General features: G+C 39.4%; 1 protein-coding gene across 1 annotated transcript in view; it reads right to left on the bottom strand.

Annotated features, from left to right (window-relative positions):
* Positions 1–21,883, bottom strand: part of skd (mediator complex subunit skuld) — a 505,637-nt gene that overhangs the window by 102,649 nt on the left and 381,105 nt on the right. Inside the window, exons 20-21 of the mRNA XM_090376037.1 lie at positions 19,448–19,698; positions 2,100–2,291 (exon numbers count right to left, since the gene is read on the bottom strand). Of these exons, the coding sequence (XP_090232163.1) occupies positions 2,100–2,291; positions 19,448–19,698 (443 nt within the window). The remainder of the gene's footprint in view (positions 1–2,099; positions 2,292–19,447; positions 19,699–21,883) is intronic.

The following is a 21,883-nucleotide window of genomic DNA, read 5'->3' as shown; positions in this document are numbered from 1 at the left end:
TGCAAGACAGTACCACCTTAACGCATAGGCACACTGGGCACTTGCTCAGGAGCCCACAAATCTAGGGGCCCTTGGGCCCTTAGAATATAGTGCGGTTTACCAATTAATTATCATTTATATGTTGAAAAGTTTGTGTTTTTCAAGGCTTATAATGTTCAAAAGTTTCTGTTGAGTAATCCTCACTTCACATGTTTTTTATGTTTAAACATTGATTTTGTTGAAAGTAGCAATAAATCTAAAGGTTTAATTTTATTGACCGTTTACATTTTTATTTCTTTGAATGAGTGGGTGAGGCCCCAGTGCATTGCTTTGCCCAGGGCCTACAATGCTGTTAAGACGGCTCTACTGCAAGATCTGAATGAGACATTGAAAGCCTTAAATGGATTGAGTAAATTAAATGCACATGACATTCTAACTTTCATTCAGACAACATGCATAAGGGGGCATGAATTTAAATTGAAAAAGGAAGGTTGTAGATATATGTATAAAAATGTTCTTTCAGCTAGCCATAGAGTAAATCGCTGTTCAAATAAATCTGGTATTGTGGAATTGGTTATTTTGAATAAATTTAAGAAAGAATTAGGCAAATTATTAGAGATAATAGACAGATGAGGTGGCAGGTTTTTTTTTTTTTTTTAATTTGGCTAATGCTGTATAGGTTTGCTTCCTTGGATGATTTACTGCTACTAATACTAATTTAAGTAACCTGCTTTAATAGTGGAGGTCATGGCCTGTTAAAAGTAAGAATGAGTCATGGTGGGTATCACATTCCATCATGTCATACTGATATACTATTCACAGCTGTAACTCCATGTTCTTTTAGCCCAGTACATATCTCTTTTCAACATAAATGTGGAAAAGACCCCATTCTGTTATAATCCACATGATGTGTTAAGCATTTTATGTGCTGCTAATGCCAGAGGCATTCTCCATAAATTTGAGGCATTCAACAATTGCCGAAAAATTCTTAGGAGAAGAGTTACCAAAACCATAGACCATTTTATACATAGCCATTAGGCAAGTATAACTTTTTTCCTGACTTTTGGAATCTTGTCAACCTTCTATTTGTTTTTAAATAAAGGTGACATTTTCCCAATATCCAGTTCATCAATAGAGTTAATGATAAGAAGAAGTGGCATTAATTCAAGTGAAGTGTTAAGCATTTTATGAAGGGGCTAATGGTATAGGTGGTCGCCCTAAATTTGAGGCAGTCAAAGTTTTGGAAAGCTTAGGTGAAGAGGTTTCCACAAGTATATATCCCCCAAATGTAGCCCTCTGACTGTCTTGGGGGATTATTCCAAACCTTTCAGGATAATGAATGGTGGCATTTTCACTAGGAGAATGCACGATAAGGAAGAGCAGCAGCACAGATTATTTACAATCTATTCTTGGCTGTTTTGCTGAAGAATTTACTAAGTGATTGGATTGGGACCTGTTGAGGACCTGGAAAGAGGAATATAAGTACACATATTGAGTACACCTACTAGTTGAATGATCCTGATCAGAAAAACTCAAGACCTACTTGGTTCAAGTGGAATATTAAAGCTTGGCCCCACAACCACTATGCTCCCACTCGAGGAATGTCAGTTTCCCAGCCTTAATCTCTCCTCTTCACATTTCTGGCTCTGTCACATACCATTAGTGAAGGTATTCAATTGCTACTGGATCTCAGTAATCCTAATCTGAAGGCCAAGCAACATCACTGAGAAAGATATTCGCCTACCATGTACACATATAAACATTGAGGGAGGGATACATTAAGTAAAGAGCTCTACATAAATTTCTATTAACTAATTTGCCACTGAAAAATGCTTAACAGTCAAGGGCAGCTATTATAATAGCTCCATTCACTGAGCTACTGTACTTTCTACTTAAACTACAATTTGCTTAACCTAGTAGCTATTCAGCAAGTTACTAAACTGAATCTGTTGCTACATATTATACATACATAAATGAAGTTCTTCTACATGCTTTTTAGGAATAAATACATAATTTGCTAAAAAAAAAAAAAAAAAAAAGTAAGTAAATAAAATAAAGAATAAATAAAAAAATAACAGATATTCCAAATCTTACTTTAGCACTTTCATAAAATCACTTACATCTTTGCTATTCAGAAAAAGATCCTGGGCAGCTGCTGGACCAAATCCAGTAAGACTTTTAACAGTAGACTGGTGAGCAAGTAGCCTATGACATTGAGAAAATACTGAAAATGCTAAAGATTTCAACTGATCTTGACGTTTACTATTATCTTCACACTTTCCAAGACTTAGGATCGAGTCCAAAGTAATTATCTGAAAAAATAATTTTTTTTACTATAAATAAAAAAAATAACATAAATAAATTTAATTTTCTTTTGTTTATAATTGTTACCAAATAATAACAACATCACCACCACCGCCAAGCAGCTCAATTAGCCCAGTGGTTGTGACACCGAACCACCAATGTCATGCACCTGGATTCGAATTCTGCTGTGAATTCTGTTGTAAGAAAGCGAAAAAAATTATGAAAGTTGCTTCATCAGATCTACTCCCCTCAAGGTTGAAGTGGTTGCTGAGGCAGAGAGTGGTACCATCTGGTGTTACTCCCAATAACTACCACCCACCACTGGATGCAAAAGCCAAAGTTAAACAGGTCTACCTCTATAGCTGGAGGGAAATAAGAAGTAGAAATACTGAACATACTGCATTGAGTGTGGTGTAAGATAAAATCCCTTGCATTCAGGTCTTAGGTAGAAGGGTTGGTGTAGACGACAGTGGAACAAGTGGCACTGTCTCTATGGATCCCAGGAGACAGTGCCACTCCTGTATGGCTACCACAACTGAATTCCAGGACCATCCAACTAGAAATGCTTCCTGCACTAGTGACCTAGCAAAGTAACTAGAACTGGTAGTGACCTGCTAGTAACTAAAAACTACACACCAAGTGGACGGAAGTAAAGTAAAGTGCAGCCATTATCAACTCACTGCAGGATGGAAGCCTCCACAACAATTCATGCTGAGGGAAATGGACCATAATCTGCCACGCTGGTCCAGTGCGGGTTGGCAGATCGACCGTATTCAGCAGTCAGGGGCTTGAACCCCGGTCTACTCAAAGAGCATGTGCTACTGCACTCCTGCTCCTGACCACTCGGCTACGGACGGAAGAGTTCCCACCTATTCAGGTCACCAAATACCAAACAGACCAAAGACGAACCATCATCAAAAAGAATCTTGGAAAAAAAATCAAGCAGGATGTGATCAACCAGCTACAAAGAACAATAAATATGGACACAACCAAACTAGAACTGGAGGAAGAACACCAAGTACAAGAAATACATCCCAGAACAGCTGAAGTGAAAACAGACAAGGTCACAATATCCAGAATTGAAGAGTGGAAGAAGGCCAGAGCAGAATTCAAGGGAATGGACAAACAGGGTTCTGTTGGGTCTTTGCTTTGGTATGGTGTTTCACCATACAGAGCCCAGTATTATGTTGGGTGCAGCAAATACTACACTCCCTCTTAGAGTTAAAATTTGATATCACTTTTGCTGGATCCCTAGCCATGTTGGTATTAGAGGCAATGACCTGGCTGATGCAGCTGCAAAATCAGCAACGCCTCAAAGTCGCATCCGCTTGTCAGTCCCCTATAAAGACTGCAAGCAACTGATCTACAAAAAATTATGGGCATGTTGGCAAGAATCTTGGAATGGGTGCCCTACCAACAAGCTGAATGAAATTAAGCCTGTCATAATGCTTTGGCATTCTAGTCAGTGCAGGGTTCGACGGGAGGAAGTAATTCTTGCTCGGCTACGCATAGGACATTCTCACCTGACGCATTCGTATTTGCTGAGGGCTGATGACTGTCCTGTGTGTAGACATTGTAAAGCAATTTTAACTATCCGTCATATTTTAGTCGAATGTACATATTTTAGTAATGAATGCCATTTATGTTTTAACCATCTGTCTGAGCTTTATACACTAGGCAGATTTTATCAGACAATGACATGTGTCAGATGTATTCAGGTTTTTACAACTGATTAATCTACATAGTTTTATTCAGATTGCTCTAATGTTTAATATATTGTAAATGTTTTATGCCATATTTTTGTTTATAATATTTTAACTACATATGCTATTTTATATTTTTACATATTTATATTTTATTACCTTACACTTGGTGCACGATAGCCTTAGATGCTGATGTGCCATTAAACTTCCAATAACCAACCAACCAACCAACCAATCACCATACAGAGACCCAACAGAACACTGTGACAAGCCAAGGACCACCTGAATCAGAGAATAATACTCTATTACCTCAACAACAACGAACACTAAGCACCATCCACAAAGCCATTTACTGTGCCACAGTAGCAGCCACCAGGATGGACAGAAGAGAAAACAGAGACCAACTGAAAACAAAACACAAAGACAAGGAACCACCAGCTTCAGAAAGGATACAACAGCAGATAGAAGAGATGGGTGAAGACAGGCCAACTGATCTAGTATCAATGGGGTAACAGAAGTAAGAAGCTGATTAGAAAAGTGAAGATCATTGTCAAGAAAGACAGCATCCACAGCACACGAGACCTATAATCAGAGAATCAAAGAATACCTAGACAACCTCAAGCAAAAACTCATGGCACTCAGCAAGAGTGTGTTACATGGAGTGCCCAGAGTAAAACAAACAGGATATTTGATGAAACTAGAGAGCCTTCTACAGGAAGATCAGACAAGAGGAGAAGGAAGACAATGGACCCCCCCCCCCTAGCTAGAAGGCACTTAAGGAGTTCTGGGCCAACCTGTGGAGCAGCAAAGTTAGATATAATGCTTGTGCCCCCCTGGATATACCTAGAATGGATAAAAACCAAGGAAGTACGATGACAGAATGGAAGAAATAACAGTTGGATCAAGAAGTCCCACAATTGGCAAATCCCAGGAATAGATAACATCCACAAGCCACAACTGGTACAAGAAGTTCAGTTGCACACAGAGGCACATAGCAGAATAGTTCACTGAGATAATAAAGGTGGAACACCATTCCAGAGTGACTCAAGAAATTACCTACCGGAAGGCTAAGGACAAAGACAACTCAAACTCAGTTGAGAACAATAACCTAAGTATAGACAACCAACAATGTACAAGATCCTGACCAGCTGCATAACTAAGAAGATATCAGTCCACTTGAATAACTAAGAAGATATCAGCCAGAACATCATGGCCAAGCAGCAGAAGGGATGTAAGTAGATGAGCAAAGGATGCCAGGAACATTTCACCATTGATGCTGCAGTTATGGAGCAAGCCTACAAGAAACACTGCAATCTGTATGCGGCCTACATCGACTACCGCAAGGCCTTCAACTCCATGCTGCATAGCTGGCTGATAGAGACACTGAAAATCTGCAAAATCAATCTAACACTGACACACTTCCTAAGATCAACCATGGTGAAATGGAGGACCATCATCAAGGTCAAGAACATCTAAAGAGGAATCTTCCAGGGAGATGCCCTAAGCCCACTCCCACTGTTGTTGCCTAGCATTTGACCCAATGTCTACCATGCTCAACAACAGCAAGTACAGGTATATCCTAAAAGAAGAGGGTAAGAACTTGTACACTCCCTCACCTGATATACATGGATGACATGAAACTCTAAGCAGCAACTGAGAATCAACTGCAACAGTTACTCTTTGGTGATGAAGAGTTCAGTAACTGACATTAGGATGTCAAATTGGCCTACAAAAATGCAAGACCCATGGATTGAGATTGCATCAGGAAAATCTAGTCGGTCCAAACTATAAGCTGAAGACCGGTGAAGAGATTGAAGTCATGACAGAGAGAGAGAGAGAGAGATCTGAAAATATCTGGGAATAAAAATATTCAGGCTCAACAGCTAGATCACAAGGAGATCAAGGCACACCTCACTGAGAAATATCATCATAGACAGAAAAGCTTGCTAAAATCAAAACTGAGTGGTGGAAACATGATCAGAGTCATAAACACCTATGCAGTCCCAGTACTAACGTACTCATTCAGAATCACAGAATAGACAAACCCTGAGCTGGAGGACATTACAAGATCAACCAGGATAATGATGAACAAAGACCACCAACACCACCTGAAGTTGACCATCGAGGTATTCAGTCTCCATAGCCCGGAAAGGAGGATGAGATTTGATAGATCTCATTAAACAACAGAAGAATGTGATCAAGAACCTGAGAGATTACTTCCAGGCAAACACAATACCAAGCCACCAACCCATAAGGATGACAGACAAATGGCACACACTTCTCAACATCAACGAGGAGACTGCACTTACACAGACAGAAGAAACAAAGACAAAAAGATGGGCAAAGAATGTACTCCATTGCAGCACTGCAATGATCTCCATTAAGACTACACAGATAATATGGCTTCGAATGCATAGCTCACAAGTGGGTGGGCACTTCCCTGAGACCAAAGGATTCATGCACTCCACCCAAGGCCAGGTAATGGAAACTACAGGAAATATATTGCCAAGGACCCTAGAGTGACAGGTGGCACACATGTCAATGATGCTATCTGGACTCAGAAACAATCCAGCACATCACCATGGGATGCAGGGTTATCACCAGATGGAGTAGATCTATAGATATGACCAGGTCACCACGATAATACATCAGAAGGTAGCACAAAAATAATGGGACTGCACAGGCCACCGTGTATGTGTACTTATGCGGTACTTAGGCACGTGTACTTATTGTTGTTGTTATTATTGAGTTTAACGACACATAGGCTGCTGGGGCCATATTGTGTCTTTCTAATGGTGACTATGAAACAATATCTATATTTTGTGGTATATTCCTATCTGTTTTAAGAAAGTAAATAGTTCCTTTTTATTAGGATCATCTCCCAGGATCTGCATCAAATTTACTGATGACTGTGTATTAGATATAGACTTAAAGATGCCTAAGCGAATGGTTTGAAGGTGGGGACAGTCCACTAGCAAATGGCGAATGGTCAGTTGAATTTGGCATGATGTGCATTGGGGAGCACTGTCATTATTTAATAGATACAAGTGAGTGAGGTGTGTATGCCCAATCCTTAGCCTTCCTAAAATTGTTTCTTCTCGTCTATTTTTCCGGAAACTGGAGAGCCACAGCTTTGGTTCTGGTTTTATTCTGTATAGTTTGTTTCCTGGATAACCTCTCCAGATCAGTGACCATCTATTGTAACATGCTTTACGAATGATATGTTTGAAATCGGAATACGGAACTTGACAATTCTGTAAAATATTGGTATCTGGTTGTTTGGCTGCAAGATCTGCTCTTTCATTACCTGCTATTCCAGAATGCCCTGGTATCCAGCAGAATGTCACTGTTTGGTTTGACTCATTGCACACAAGTAATTTGGAATGGATTTGTTTGATAACAGGGTGAGAGGAGTTGGTATTGCTATTTATGGCAGAGACAGCACTGAGGGAGTCAGTGTATATTAAGGCAGAAGAAATCAGAAGTTGAGTAATATGGTCTAGGGCCAAGTTAATAGCATAAAGCTCTGCAGTGAAGATACTGCATTCTACAGGTAATGAGATAGAAGTTGTGAATGAAGGGAAGCTTGCCGCAGCGCCTACTTGGGTCTCAGTTTTTGATCCATCAGTATAGATCTTACAGGCCTGTGAATTAGAAGCAGAATGAGTTTCATGTAATTGTGCGATATTGAAGGGAGACAATGTTTTCTTTCCCCACTGTTGGAAATAATCATCATAAATTGCACGGATATTAGTCCACGGCGGATAAGGCGGTGTTATGTCCTCATATATATTGCCGATTTCAATATTCCACGTTTGAGTTAGTACTTTAAGTCTAAGTGCAGCAGGTCTGTTTTCATTCGGTTTGCTGTTGAAGAATGACTCCCATTCGGTATTGTACAGACATCTCCAATTCGGGTGAGAGGGAAGACTGCGGATTTTTGCGGCATACATTAAAAGCAATGTTTTCCTCCGAAGATGTAAGGGAGGTTCGTGGGCTTCAATGTAAAGGCTCTGAACTGGGGAGGTTCTGAAAGCCCCTAGAGAAACTCTGAGAGCACTGTGCTGGATCGTGTTCAATCGCTCTAGAATAGTTTTCCTAGCAGAGTCATACACTGGGGAGCCATAGTCTAAACGGGACCTGATGAGAGCTCTATAGAGATGGATCAGGGTATGCCGATCAGCACCCCACGACATAGATGACACACACCGGAGGATGTTCAATTTCTTCAAGCAGATGGTCTGAAGGTAGGTCACATGTGCTTGGAAGTTTAGTTTCCTATCTAGCACCAGGCCAAGAAAACGGACTGTGTGAGTAAGAGGTATTGGCATGTTTTTGATCTTTAGCTCAGGATCAGGATGAAGTGACCATAGTTTGCAGAAGTGAGTAGTGGTGGATTTCTGTTCAGCAAGACAATATCCATTGCATAAGGTCCAGGTTTCTATTTTGTATAGAGCATTTTGCAACTGTCTTTCGATAGTATTCATACTTTGTGATTGGCAGGATATAGTGAGGTCATCTGCATACATATAAATTTGAATGGTTTTTGGAAGATCTTCCAATATTTTGTTGACTCGAATCGCAAATAGGGTAGCACTTAGTATTGAACCTGCGGGACACCCTCTTCTTGAATGTGAGTTGCAGACAGCACGTTTTTATATCGGACTTGAAAAGTGCGTAATTTTAAAAAGTTCTGAATGATTTGAGGAAGATAGCCTCTCAGCCCCAACTGATGCATATCTTTAATAATGCCATAGTGCCAGGTAGTATCGAATGCTTTGTGAATATCTAGGTTGACCATCACTAGGTGCTGTTTCATGACGAAGGCATTTCGTATGTTGCATTCAAGTTTTACAAGTAAATCTAGGGTGGATCTGTTTTTACGGAAGCCATATTGGTGATCAGAGAAAAGATGCTGGGAATCTAGAAACCAGGTGAGCCTCTTATGTACCATCCTTTCAAAGATTTTGCCTAAACAACTTGTTAATGATATCGGTCTGTAGTTCTGGACCAGAGTGGGATCTTTGCCTGGTTTTGGAATAGCACAAATATAGGAATGCCGCCAGGACAGAGGATAAGTATTTTCTGAAAAGATACGGTTAAAGAATATTAATAATATGCCAAGGTCAGATTCACATAGATGCTGCAACATACTGTAGTGAATACCGTCTGGTCCTGCTGCACTATTTGACGATTTGCTTAAGCATTCCTTCAGCTCGACTAAAGTAAAAGGCTGGTTATAAGGGAGTGAGAGTCTAGTTTGAAAATTTAATTTTTGACGTTCTTCACTAGTTTTAATGCGTTGAAAGGATGTCACATAAGAGGATGAGGCGGAAATGTCATAAAAAGACTCTGATAGCGCATTTGCAATATCATTAGGGGAAGTTAATTCCTGCCCATTCCATTGTATTATTGGTGATTGCAACGGTAGAAATTTCCCATTGAGTGCTCGTATTTTATTCCAAATAATTCGAGTGTCAGTATTTTTGGTAATGGATGAGGCGAAGTTAGTCCAGGATTCATGTTTTGCTTTTTTTCTAATCTGTCTCGCTTTAGCTCTGAGTTTTTTGTAAACAATTAGGTTGGCGGTAGTTGGGAATTTACGAAAGTGATTCCAAGCTCGGTTTTTATCACGCTTTGCTTTGGAGCATTCTTCATTCCACCACTGATTTTGGTGTACACTCTTGTGCAGGTTAGATTTTGGAATGGAAATTTCTGCTGCAGATAATACTTGGCTAGTAATGTGGTCAGTTACGTTATCAAGATTCTGTTGCTCTACATATTGCTTTTCAAATATAACACAACTGGAATAGGTTTTCCAGTCTGCTTTTTGGAAGTTCCAAGAAATACGGCGTTTAGGGTATGACATGACCTGTGTTTGTATTGAACTGATGATAGGGAAATGGTCACTGTGGAATGGATCATTTAGCACTAACCATTCCATGCTTGGAAAAAGAGATGCTGAACAGATGGATAGGTCTATGGCGGATGTAGTACCAGCAGGTAGTTGAATATGAGTTGGAGAACCAGAGTTTAAAAGAGTCAGGTTATGGTTATCCAGGAATGTTTCGATTAGTTTGCCTCTACCATCCATGGTGGAGGATCCCCACAATGGATGGTGACCATTGAAATCACCAAGTAAACAGACGGGAGGTGGAAGTTGCGTAATGAGACTGTCCAGTTCAGTCTGGGAGCAAGGATAATTCGGTGATATATAGATGGATGCAAGTGATAACGATATTCCCATTGCTATCCGGACTGCTACAACTTCTAAGGAGGTATTTAGTTGGAGATGTCTTGAGGTAATTGTAGCTTTCACAAGTATAGCTACCCCACCACGAGCAGGAGAGTTAGAAACCCTGTCTCGCCTAAACATAGTATAGTTTTTGATTTTGACCGAAGCGTGTGGTGATAAAAATGTTTCTTGTAAGCACGCACCTACTGCATTAGTTTGAGTGAGTAAATCACTGAGGTCGTCTATATTACTGCGTAATCCTCGACAGTTCCATTGTAGGAATTTATTCATTGGTTGGATTTGTTTGAGGAAGATTGATCTGACTGTTTTTTCTGAGGTTTCTGTCTGCTTGGTTTTGGTTTTTCATTTCTGGGAAAGATTGGGCGTCCTGTATCCATGATATCACTAGCATGTAACTCTAGTACTGTGTCGTCATCCTCTGATTGGACATCTGTTTCCATGTTGATATTTCGTGGCTTCACCTTTTTCTGATTTTCAACGGTAGTTGATTTTGTTGTTTCGGATAAAGTTGAGATAGCATCAGTTGGGATGCTGATCGGCGTATTGCTGGTTTCGTTGACTGTAGGTTTCTTATTGCATGATAAAACAGTTTTAGCCCAGGTGGCAAAGGAAATTCTCGGTTCTATGGACACATCTGTTTGAGTTGCAGCTGAGCGGCTGGTTCTAGTAACAGATGCGTATGATCGGCTAGGAATGGTTAGTAGCACTTGCTTTCTTGCTTCAGGGTAAGTGACTTTATGTTCAACTTTATATTTCTGGATTTTTTTTCCTGTTTTCCAAAGGTCACATGCTTTAGAAAATGCAGGGTGGTTTTCCTTACAGTTTGGACAGATAGGAGTGGAAACTGTACAGTCTTCTTGAGAATGCTCCTTGGAACCACAAAGAGGACACACAGCATCGCCTCGGCATGCTGTTTGAGAATGACCGTACTTTTGACATTTAAAGCAGCGAATGGGGTTTGGGATGTAAGGACATATCTTACAATTTAGGTAACCTGCTTTGACACAAGATGGAAGAGTCGGAGTACTGAAAGTTAAAATGATGGACCTGGTTGGTAGTAGGTTGCCATCTTTTTTAGTCATGATTCTCCGTGCATGAGTCACTTTTTGTTCACTAAGCTCTTGTATTATTTCTTGTTCAGAGACATTTAGTAAGTCCCATTCGCTGATGACGCCTTTAGAGGTGTTCAGGGTGTTATGTGGCGTAACTGACACTGGAATGTTGTTAAAAGTTGTCAATTTTAACAATTTTTCTGAATGGCTTGGCTTTGAAGCTTCAATTAGAAGGTCTCCAGATTGAAGACGCTTCACCATTTTAGGAGATCCAACAACCGATTCTAAACATTTCTGTATTAGAAATGGCGATAACTTGCCTACAAGTTGTGTGGATAATGAGTGCATTATTAGAAATGCTGGCATATCTGCACTCTGTTTTTCAGTCCGCTGTCTCTTCGGACGATTCAAGTCATGCTCTGAATCAGAGTTGACAGGTCTGGAACCCGTGGGTTCTAGCGGTGGATATGCATCACAATCCATCGTTGCTCCTTTCAGCCCTGGAAGAGGGAATTCCTTCTCCCAGGTTACCGACCCCGCCACGTGGAGGCAGGAGCGGTGCCAACCAGTGACCAAGCGATCAGCAGAAGAAGAGAGCAGTACGTTGCTAGCGATAGCAGTGACGTTGCAAGCGGGGTTAGCAGTAACGTTGCTAGCGGTAAAGCAGTGACGTTGCTCAGCGAGGGAAGCAGTAACGTTGTGAGCGGTGGAGGGATTATTCAAGCACTAGTACTCGCCCTAGGAAAATCGCTAGAAAATCGCACTAGAAAGATCGCTTGGGAACTATCGCTTGGCACTCGGGGCCACGTGTACTTATGCAGGAGCATAAGTACACGTGCCTTGAGTGACCGGAGCTCAAGTCCGTGACTGCTAAATACAGTGCTGTTTCTTGTATTCTGTCTATCTTGTGAATTCCTCTGACTGTTTTGTCGTCCCAGAGTATAAACAGAAAATTTATTTAAATTTTATTTTATAATAATGGACAAGACGATCCTGCACAACAGACCAGACATAACCCTCATCAACAAGAAAGAAATGGCTACCTCCCTGATTGGCACAGTGGCGTTCAATACCAGCAACCTTCAGAAAACTTATAAGGAAAAGATTAGGAAGTACACAGACCTAAGACAGGAAATTAAAGAAGTGTGACATATGGAACAAGTAATGACCATCATGATCACAATGTCAACCATCAGCATGGTGCCAAAGAGCCTCAATAAGAACATAGCAGTAATGGGCCTTGCAGAGACATTTACATGCAATTCCAGAAAGCCGCGACCCTGAACACCTGTCCATCAGAGAGATCCTTGAGCTGACACAACAAGCACCCCAGCAACTGGTACCAATACACATCATGGAATTGGAAAAAAACCCATTAGAAAAAAAAAGATAATATTGATATTATTAGTATTAAAATAAATTAATTAAAAATTTTTAAAAAAATTTGTGGATTCCGTATCACCTTTGAGCGGATGGACCCTCAAAGACCCACACCATACCAAAGCTGAGACCCAATAGAATCCTATGAAAAGTCACAGTTGTCAGTTTAATAAACTGAAACATGCCCACTCTTCAGAAAGCTTACTCCTTCTTCTTCTAAGAAACACATTGGAGGGCACGAAGTCACATAACCTGATAAACTTAGATGATCAATACTCAATGAACTCATTAAAAGTGTGGCATCAGCTAAATCAGAACCCCCAGCAAATAAAATTCACAAACAAAAATAGACATTTCTTTTAATGCACGAAAGTAAGTTCCATTTGAATGATAACAAGCATCACAAAGAAAAACATATTCACTCATGTTCCAAAAAACAGCTATTCCTGTCAGAGAAAGAAACTCTTGCGTGTTGGATAACAACCCAGTAACCTAATATGCCTTCATCCTCTGTGCCAACTAGATCAGAAGACGCATGATGCGGCATAGACTGCTTTGGACCAGATAACCAATCCAGTCCTTGGAAAAGTGACTTGCTATTCTGCTGAGGAAGAATGGGCAAGTAACTTTCCCAAGAGACAAAGGATGCTGGAAAGGAAGATTTCCATCTTACCTGGCTTATTCAATCAAGTCCTATGTGTGCTCCATGTTAATTCTTATCTGCTAACCCACAGCTGGTAAGTTTCATTAATCATACACTGAGAAGACTCAGAGATAAGATTCCATTGGTTGCCCTTTGACAAAACTATCCACAATGGGCTATGTACAAATCTATACCATCCCATGATATTCCACCCAAGAGACGGAGAAGACACATGCCTCAGGAAAATAACAATCCCTCCCATTCTGCCACAGAATAACTGCAAAGTGCCAGACCACATATATATACTGGACAAAACGGGAATTAAAGTCCAGAATGAATTTTCCAACCTGCAGTTAACATACAGTGCAGGGTGAAGAAGTTAAAATATTGACAAGAAAAGTCCTCTCTACCAAGAGCAATGATTACACTTTTTTTTACCCCACGATTAACTACTTAGTACACAATACCACTTCTGAACAGAAGATAATGGCATGTACAACTACTACTAGGTGGATGCCTTTATGGACAGGTTAATGAAATGATGCCTTTATGGACAGGTTAATGAAATGATGCCTTTATGGACAGGTTAATGAAATGATGCCTTCTGGTGATTATAATTTAACACATATAGGAGGATTAGCATTAGTATTCACCGTATGTCTCTACCATTAGTAGAGGCATACGATGCAAGTAAGGAAGCTTATGCAGAATCGGCCAAAAAAAAAACCACTCCCATTTCACCCCTGCGTTAATTCCAAATACTTGTCCAGCTCAGCCTTCAATTTATTTACAGTATCACACTTTCACGACAAAAGATGGAAGTCTGTTCCACCTATCAACTACCCGCTGGCTAAAGGCAAACTTCCGCACATCTATCCTACAACTGTCTTTCCTCAATTTGAATTTATGCCCTCTCAGGTGATTATTCTGAGCAAGAGGAAGAATCCCATCAGCACTGAGCATGCTCTAACCATTACAGGCTTTATACACCTCAATCATTTCACCTCACAGGTGCCTAGTCTCCAGACACCGTAATCTGCAAAACTTAAGCCTTTCTTCGTAAGAGCAACCCCTCGTTCCATTCACTAATCTTGTTGCCCCTCTCTGTACTTGTTCCAACAGCTCTACCTCATTCTTCAAATGAGGCCTCCAGATCTGTATACAGTACTCATTGCCTCATACAAGGGGATAATTACCCGCTTATCTCTGCTAGAAAAATTCCTGTATATCATTGACAAAAAGACATCATGAGCTACTCTTGCAGTCCATCTGCACTGCTCAGAAAACTTCATATCTGCCTGCACAATTACCCAAAGGTCCTTTTCATTCTCTACCACTGTCAGTGTAGTACCACAGAGTTGATATGTTACTCTAGGGTTACTGCTTTACGTATGTAGTACTTTACATTTGTCAATGTTAACCTTCATTTGCCACCTCTCAGCCTATCTGCTCAACTTTTCTAGATCCTGTTGTGTCCTTAACAACTCTGCCAATCTTTGTATTGTCTGCAAACTTGCACATTAAGCCTGATATACCATCATCAATATCATTTATAAATACAGAAAACAACAATGAACCCAACACTGAACCCTGAGAGATTCCACTAATAACCTTAGTCCATGAAGAGTAATGTCCATTGTTTACCACTCTGTCTTCTCCCACTCAAATATCCCTTTCGTCACCACCAAATACAGAGGATGCAGAAAGGTCAGGGAATGACCACCGCATATTCCTGGAGCAATATGGCCTTAGTTGCTAACGCTCCTAAAAACAAAAAAAAAAAAAAAAACAACAACAACTATCAATTTATCCATAGCAGCAATTTGCCTCCAATGCCACACTGCTCCAATTTGTGCAGCAGTCTTCCATATGCAACAGTACCAAAAGTCTTTCTAAGATCCAAATATATGATATCATATATTTAGATATCATATATTCCTTTGTTGATCACATCATAGTATCCAATCAAATTGGTCAGGCAAGGCTTTCCCTTAACAAAACCATGCTGTGTCCGAGCTATAACTGAAGTCTTCTCTAGATGATCCTGCAGTGCTTCTTTAACCAGTGCCTCCATTAATTTTACTTGAACAGAAGTTAAACTTGCAGATCTATAATTACTTGTGTCAGTCTTTGATCCTCCTTTGTGAATTGGAGTGACATTTGCACATCTCCAGTCCATGGCTACCTCCCCCAAGTCCAAGGAAGCTCTCATAATTATGGCTAAGGGTTTGCTTACTTCCTTTGGTGCCTGCTTTAATATAACTGGACAGATCCTATCCACCACGGGTGCCTTTTTTATGTTTATATTCAGCAATTTCTCCTCCACTTTCTACTCGGTTATTACGAAATCATCTAGCTCACTGCCAGAGTTTAATTCATCTCTGGCATTTCCCTCCATGAATAACTCCTCATGTGTGAATGTAGATGCAAAATACTCATTTAGTTTGTTAGCCACCTGAGCAGGATCATCAACAGTAGAACCATCAATATCCAGTAGACCAATCTGATTCATCCCTCTCATTCTAGAGTTTACATAGGTAAAGAACTCTTCGCTGTTTTTCTTTACATCATTTGCCAAAGAGTTCTCATAATCTGCTTTTGCCTGCCTAATCTCCTTTGTGACTTCATTACAGACCAGCTTATATCTATCATAGCCTAGCACACGCTTCTTGATTAAACCGGGGTTCGAGCCCGTCACCACCAAATACGGAGGATGCGGAAAGGTCAGGAATGACCACCGCATATCCCGGAGCAATATGGCCTTAGTTGCTAATGCTCCTAAAAACCAAATAACAACAACAACAACAACATCTATCATAGCCTTTCATGTCACCCATTAATTTATATGTATCCCATGCATTTTTTCTTCTCTGCCACATGTCTCATTAGTTAATCTGACATCCATTTAGGATGTCAGATGAACTAATGAACTACTTAATCCTTTGAACAATATTTCTTAGTTTGTATTTAAAGTCTAGTAGCTTCCAAGATTAATTCTTTGAATGCCTCTCATTTTGAATTTGCTGTTGGTAACATTATCAATTGGTCCCACCATATAGAATTTAAACACTGTCTCAGACCACTGTAGTCAACTTTACGAAAGCAAAAACCCTTCCCTTTAACGCTGATGGTAGTTACCTCTTTGAGTAAATCCCACTTCAGCACACTGTGATCACTGTCACCTAGTGGTTTCTTTATCTGCAGATTCTTAATGCATGAAGAATCACTACTGATAATCAGATCAAGAGTCCTCTCTACCAAGAGAAATGATTACACTTTTCTACCTCATGGTTAACTACTTTGTACACAATACCACTGTTGAACAGAAGATAATGGCATGTACTACTAGGTGGATGCCTTTATGGACAGGTTAATGAAATGATGCCTTCTGGTGATTATAATTTAACACGTATAGAAGGATTCTAATGGAATGATTACTTCAAAGGGATGATAAAAATTTTTGTAGCCATTATTGTATCATATGGGTGTGGTTGTTTTATCTATTCCGACAGTGGAATTTAAAATGCCTGCAACAAGATCTAGAAAAATTAGGTATGTGGGCTGAGAAGTACCAATTGAAGCTTAATATCAAGAAATGTGGTTACAAAGGAACTGGATGCAAAAAATAATTTTGATATCATATATTTGGATTTCAGGAAAGCTTTTGACACTTGTGCATGGAAGACTAATGTACAAATTGGAGCAGAATGGTATTAAGGGTAAGTTTCTACAATGGATAAAAGGATGGTAGAGTGGGAGAAGACAGAGGGTGGTAATTAATGGGTTCTGCTCTTCGTGGACTAATGTTATTAGTGGAGTCCCACAGAGTTCGGTGTTGGGTCCTCTGTTGTTTTGTATATTTATCAATGATATTGATGAAGGTATATCAGGTTTAGTGTCGAAGATTGTAGATGATACAAAGGTTGGCAGGGTTGTTAATGACAGTAATGGCAGTGTGCTACTGCAACAGGATCTAGATAATTTGGGCAGATGGGCTAAGAAGTGGCAACTGAAATTATAACCTTGACAAATGCAAAATACTGCATATGGGTAGAAGTAACCCCAGAGAAACGTACCAACTGTGTGGAACTACACTTAAGGTGGTAGAAAATGAAAAAGACCTGGGAGTAATTGTGCAGTCAGATATGAAGTTTTCTGAGAAATTCAGACAGGCTGCCAGGGCAGGTCATGGGGTTTTGTCAATGATATATAGGAATTTTGTTAGCAGGCAAAAGGAGGTGATTGTCCTTCTGTATAAGGCAATGGTCAGGCCACGCCTTGAGTACTGCGTATAGGTCTGGAGGCCTCATTTTAGGAAGGATGTAGATTTGTTTCAGCGTGTACAGAGAGGACAACAAGATTGGTGAGGGGAATGAAGGGATTCTCTTACCAAGAGAGGCTTAAGTTTTGCAAATTGCAGTGGCTGGAGACTAGGCACCTGCACGGTGATCTGATTGAGGTGTATAAGGCCTTGAATGGGTTGAGGATGCTGAATTCTGATGGGATCCTTCCACTTGTTCAGATTACAAACCTAAGGGGGCATAAATTCAAATTAAGAAAAGACAGAGGTAGAATAGATGTACGGAAATTTGCCTTTAGCCAGTGGATGGTTAATTGCTGGAAGTTGATAGGTTAAATAAATTTAAGGAGAAACTGGACAGGCATTTGGAGGGAATGGTGTGATTTTTTTTTAGGTGGTAGATGACTTTCATCAACCGGTGAAATACCACCACTTTGCTTATTGGAGGCTTGAAGTGGTGAAACCCATATTTGGTCTCCAGAGCAAAGTTTCCGGCATCCCCCTCCTGCCATACTTCTCCTTCAACCCATGCACGGTACTAAGTACTATAGGTTTTGATACCTTTTGTGTTTGGGGGTTTCATTAAAAAAAAAAAAAAAAAAAAGCTCATACACTTGCTTTCTTGCATCACATGCCACTACTACTACTACTAAATGCAAGGTACTTCGTATGGAGAACAGTAATACCAGATTAATGTACCAAATATGTGGTGCTACATGCAGGATGATGAAAAATAAAAAGGGTCTGAGGTAATTTTTTAATCAGATATGAAATTCTCTGAACAGTGCAGATACACTACCATGACATTCCTGTATATCAGTGATATACAGGAATTTTGAAAGAAGGTGACTATCTGATTGTACAAAGCAATGGTCAGGTCACACCTTGAGTACTGCATACAGGTTCTGGAGGCCTCATTTTAGGAAGGATGTAGAGCTGCTGGAATGTGTGCAGAGAATGATTGGCGAGAGGAACAAAAGGATACGCTTACCAAGGAAGTCTTCAGTTCTGCAAATTGCAGCTTCTGGAGACTAGGTACCTCCTTAGAGGTAATCTGACTGAGGTGTTTAAGGCTTTGAATGTATTGTGCAAGGTCCATACTGTGGCAATTTTCCACTTGTTCACACTACACGTGAGGGAGCATAAATTCAAAATGAGGGACGATTGTTGCAGGATAAATATGTGGAAGTTTGTTTTCAGCTTTCATTTTGTTTTCAGGTGGTTGATTACATAAACTTCCATCTGTTGTTGCTGTGGAAGTGGATTGTTTGAATAAATTTGTAGGGGATGAATGGGTGATGTGTGAAGGTTTTTTTTTTTTTTTTTTGCTGATGCTATATAAGTTTGCATCATTTGCCACTACCAACACTAATACTATTTCCTAATTTATTATTATTATTTTTTGATAGTGTTATAATTATTTTCTTTCTGCTACTCTAGATGCTGGTTCTATCAATTAACCACTTACAGCTAACATTCTTAAAAAATATTTTTAGAATTGTTTCACAATTTACATTTTAATTTTTAACTAATTTTACTAAGTTACCAGAAGAATTTGCTAATCTGAATATTATGTTAAAATTAGCAACAGTACAAGATGTCACTATAATTTGATATAGCATTACATGTAATATGCTTCTCTCTAGGTTTCATTTTTATAATGCTTTTGTTAAATGTGCTAAAAAAGTGACAAGTTTCATTCTAATTACACTATCACTAGGCTGTTTCAGGGAAGTGACACAATTGTATAAATATGAAAACTAATAAATTGTCTACATTAGTTTTATGGCCGCCCCCTCCAAAAAAGAGACTAAATTATATATAAATTACCTGCAATTGAATAGTATTCTGAACCTGTTCAGGTAGGAACCTTAACATTTGGATGTAGCAGCGCATCAAACCAAGGCTGGCTAATCTGAAGAGCTCACTACCAGCATTACCATATGCAAACGGCTCCACCATATATATGACTAATGCTGGTGGTTGCTGTTCGTCTTCTTGGTCCCAAGGATCTTGGGTATTGCTATTAGCAGAAGGAATTCCACTACTACCACTGTTATTAGTGTTCTCAGTATGATTATCTATAATTATAAAAAAAAAATATATATATATATATATATATATATATTAAAAAATTCAATTTCTAAGAGAAACTTGATAAAATAAACAGCCTTATCATTCATTCATTTTCTTTAACAAAATATGCAGCAATTTTCTGAAACTTAATATTGCTGTTACTGTTATGGAAGTTTAATGATAAAAGTGCCATGGCATCATCATTTCACCTGTTTGCATACTACTGAAAGAAAATGGTATAAGGTTAATGTAAGCAAATCAAATGCAATCATATATGTGGATTCCTTTCAAATAAATGAAGAATTCAACGTCTGATGTTGAAAAATGCACAACCTTAAAAAACTCTTTTTCAAAATAGTTACTATACTTGTTCAGCACTATGAACTCGACACAGTGGTCAATGAAACTGTCAATACCACTGTGGCAGAAAGTAGTATCCTGGTGTCATAGCAACTGCCTCCCCACCCCCAACAAATTCATCCAATGGGAAACAGATGCATTGTCTACTTGATGATGGTTTAACTGTTGATGACCTTGCTCAGTTGTTAACAAACCAAATAGTTAATTTGAAATTCACACATAAGGAATACTTTAGGGAAGGGATGACGGCAGCTTATCAAACTCTAACAGGGAGCTAAATGATTTTGCAATAATCAAGAGGAAAGTGGAAAAGAAATGGTTGAACCTAAACATAAATAAGGCACTTGGGGCAGATGGGATCTAATGAGTAATTACAGACCTGTTAACTTAACTTCTGTTGCAGGAAAAATAATGAAGTCACTGGTTAAAAAAGTAATGCAATTATACTGCTATAGGGGTTATAAGATTTTTTAGGCACATCAATGACTATATTGTGTTATATATAATGTCAGCAAATTGCTGTTCTTCTGTGGTTGATTTTGTTTGCTGGATGAAAAACCCGAGTTTTTGGGAGAAAAAACCTTGCTACCGTTGCCTGAGACCAACTAATTCAGCCACACTGTGAAAAAGGCCTATAAAAATTCTTCATGCCATTGATAGAATTCAAACTCAGGTCTTTTCCACTCAGTGTCGAAAAGACCTGAGTTTGAATTTTGTGGGGAGATAGCAATTCTACCAATTGTGCTACCCACAAGGGTGCAGTTATACTGTGGCCATACCATGGATATTACAATACGGTAACAAAGGATAAAATAATTTGCAAAATTAACACATTTTGCAAAAAATAATTTTGACATCATATAAAGTGTGGCATATAAATTTCATAAATTTAAATTAGTCTGAAAATAAACCGAATCAAACTTCCTCCAACAGATGGTGATATAGAGACTATCTAGTAAGCTGACAGGTTGCTAGTAACAACCAGTTTCATTATTAGTGTTAACATTCCGTGTCACAATCTGGAAATGGAGTAATGACAAATATCAAATTTTGCTTCAAATTGGGAAATATTAATAATGGTTTGTGGTGCTGAAACATCAGGTCGTACCAGCGTGTTTGAATGTTATAAGCAGTTCAAAGGTGGACATGAGGATGTTTGTGATGATCCAAGAAGTGGGCATACATCAATCACACAATATGAGGATAGAGTTGCAAAAGTCTGAGATTTTGTAGCCTTTTGTAGCCTTTGGCATCCTTTGACACTCAGAATGATGGCCAATGAGTTGAATTTGAATAAGGAAATGATTCTTCAATTTCTGAATGAAGATTTAAAGTAGAGGAAGGTCTCTGCAAAATTTGTGCCACACAGCCTCACATATGTGCTGAAGCCACAAAGAGTTTGATCATGTGAAGTCTTCATCCAGACTTGCCAAGACGATCCTAATTTCCTCAACTGTATTGTTACTGGAGATGAGTGTTGGGTGTTTCATTATGGCCAGAGACAAAGCATCAGAGCAAGCAGTGGACTTCAAAATCATTACCAAGCCACAAGAAGATTTGTTTACAGATGTCCAGGATCAAGTTGATGCTGATCATCATTTTTGACAAACAGGGTGTGATTCAATGCTGTGCTCTACTTATAGGTGCTTCAAAGACTACTGAAGCACATTTCCTGGGTGGGGCCACAAATTTGAGAAAAAGACAGCTGGTTTCTTGTTGCACAACAATGCCCTGCCCATTCTGCACTTGTTGTAAGGACATTTCTGAAGAAACATCACATTGTACAGATCAACCATTCACCCTACTCCCCTAATCTAGCACCAACAGACT

Source organism: Mastigoproctus giganteus, chromosome 1 (genome assembly GCF_048544385.1).
Source record: "Mastigoproctus giganteus isolate SK-2022 chromosome 1, ASM4854438v1, whole genome shotgun sequence".
In the NCBI taxonomy this organism is placed as follows: domain Eukaryota; kingdom Metazoa; phylum Arthropoda; class Arachnida; order Uropygi; family Thelyphonidae; genus Mastigoproctus; species Mastigoproctus giganteus.
Note: the sequence above shows the minus strand (reverse complement) of the source record. Positions and strands in the feature narration are given on the sequence as shown.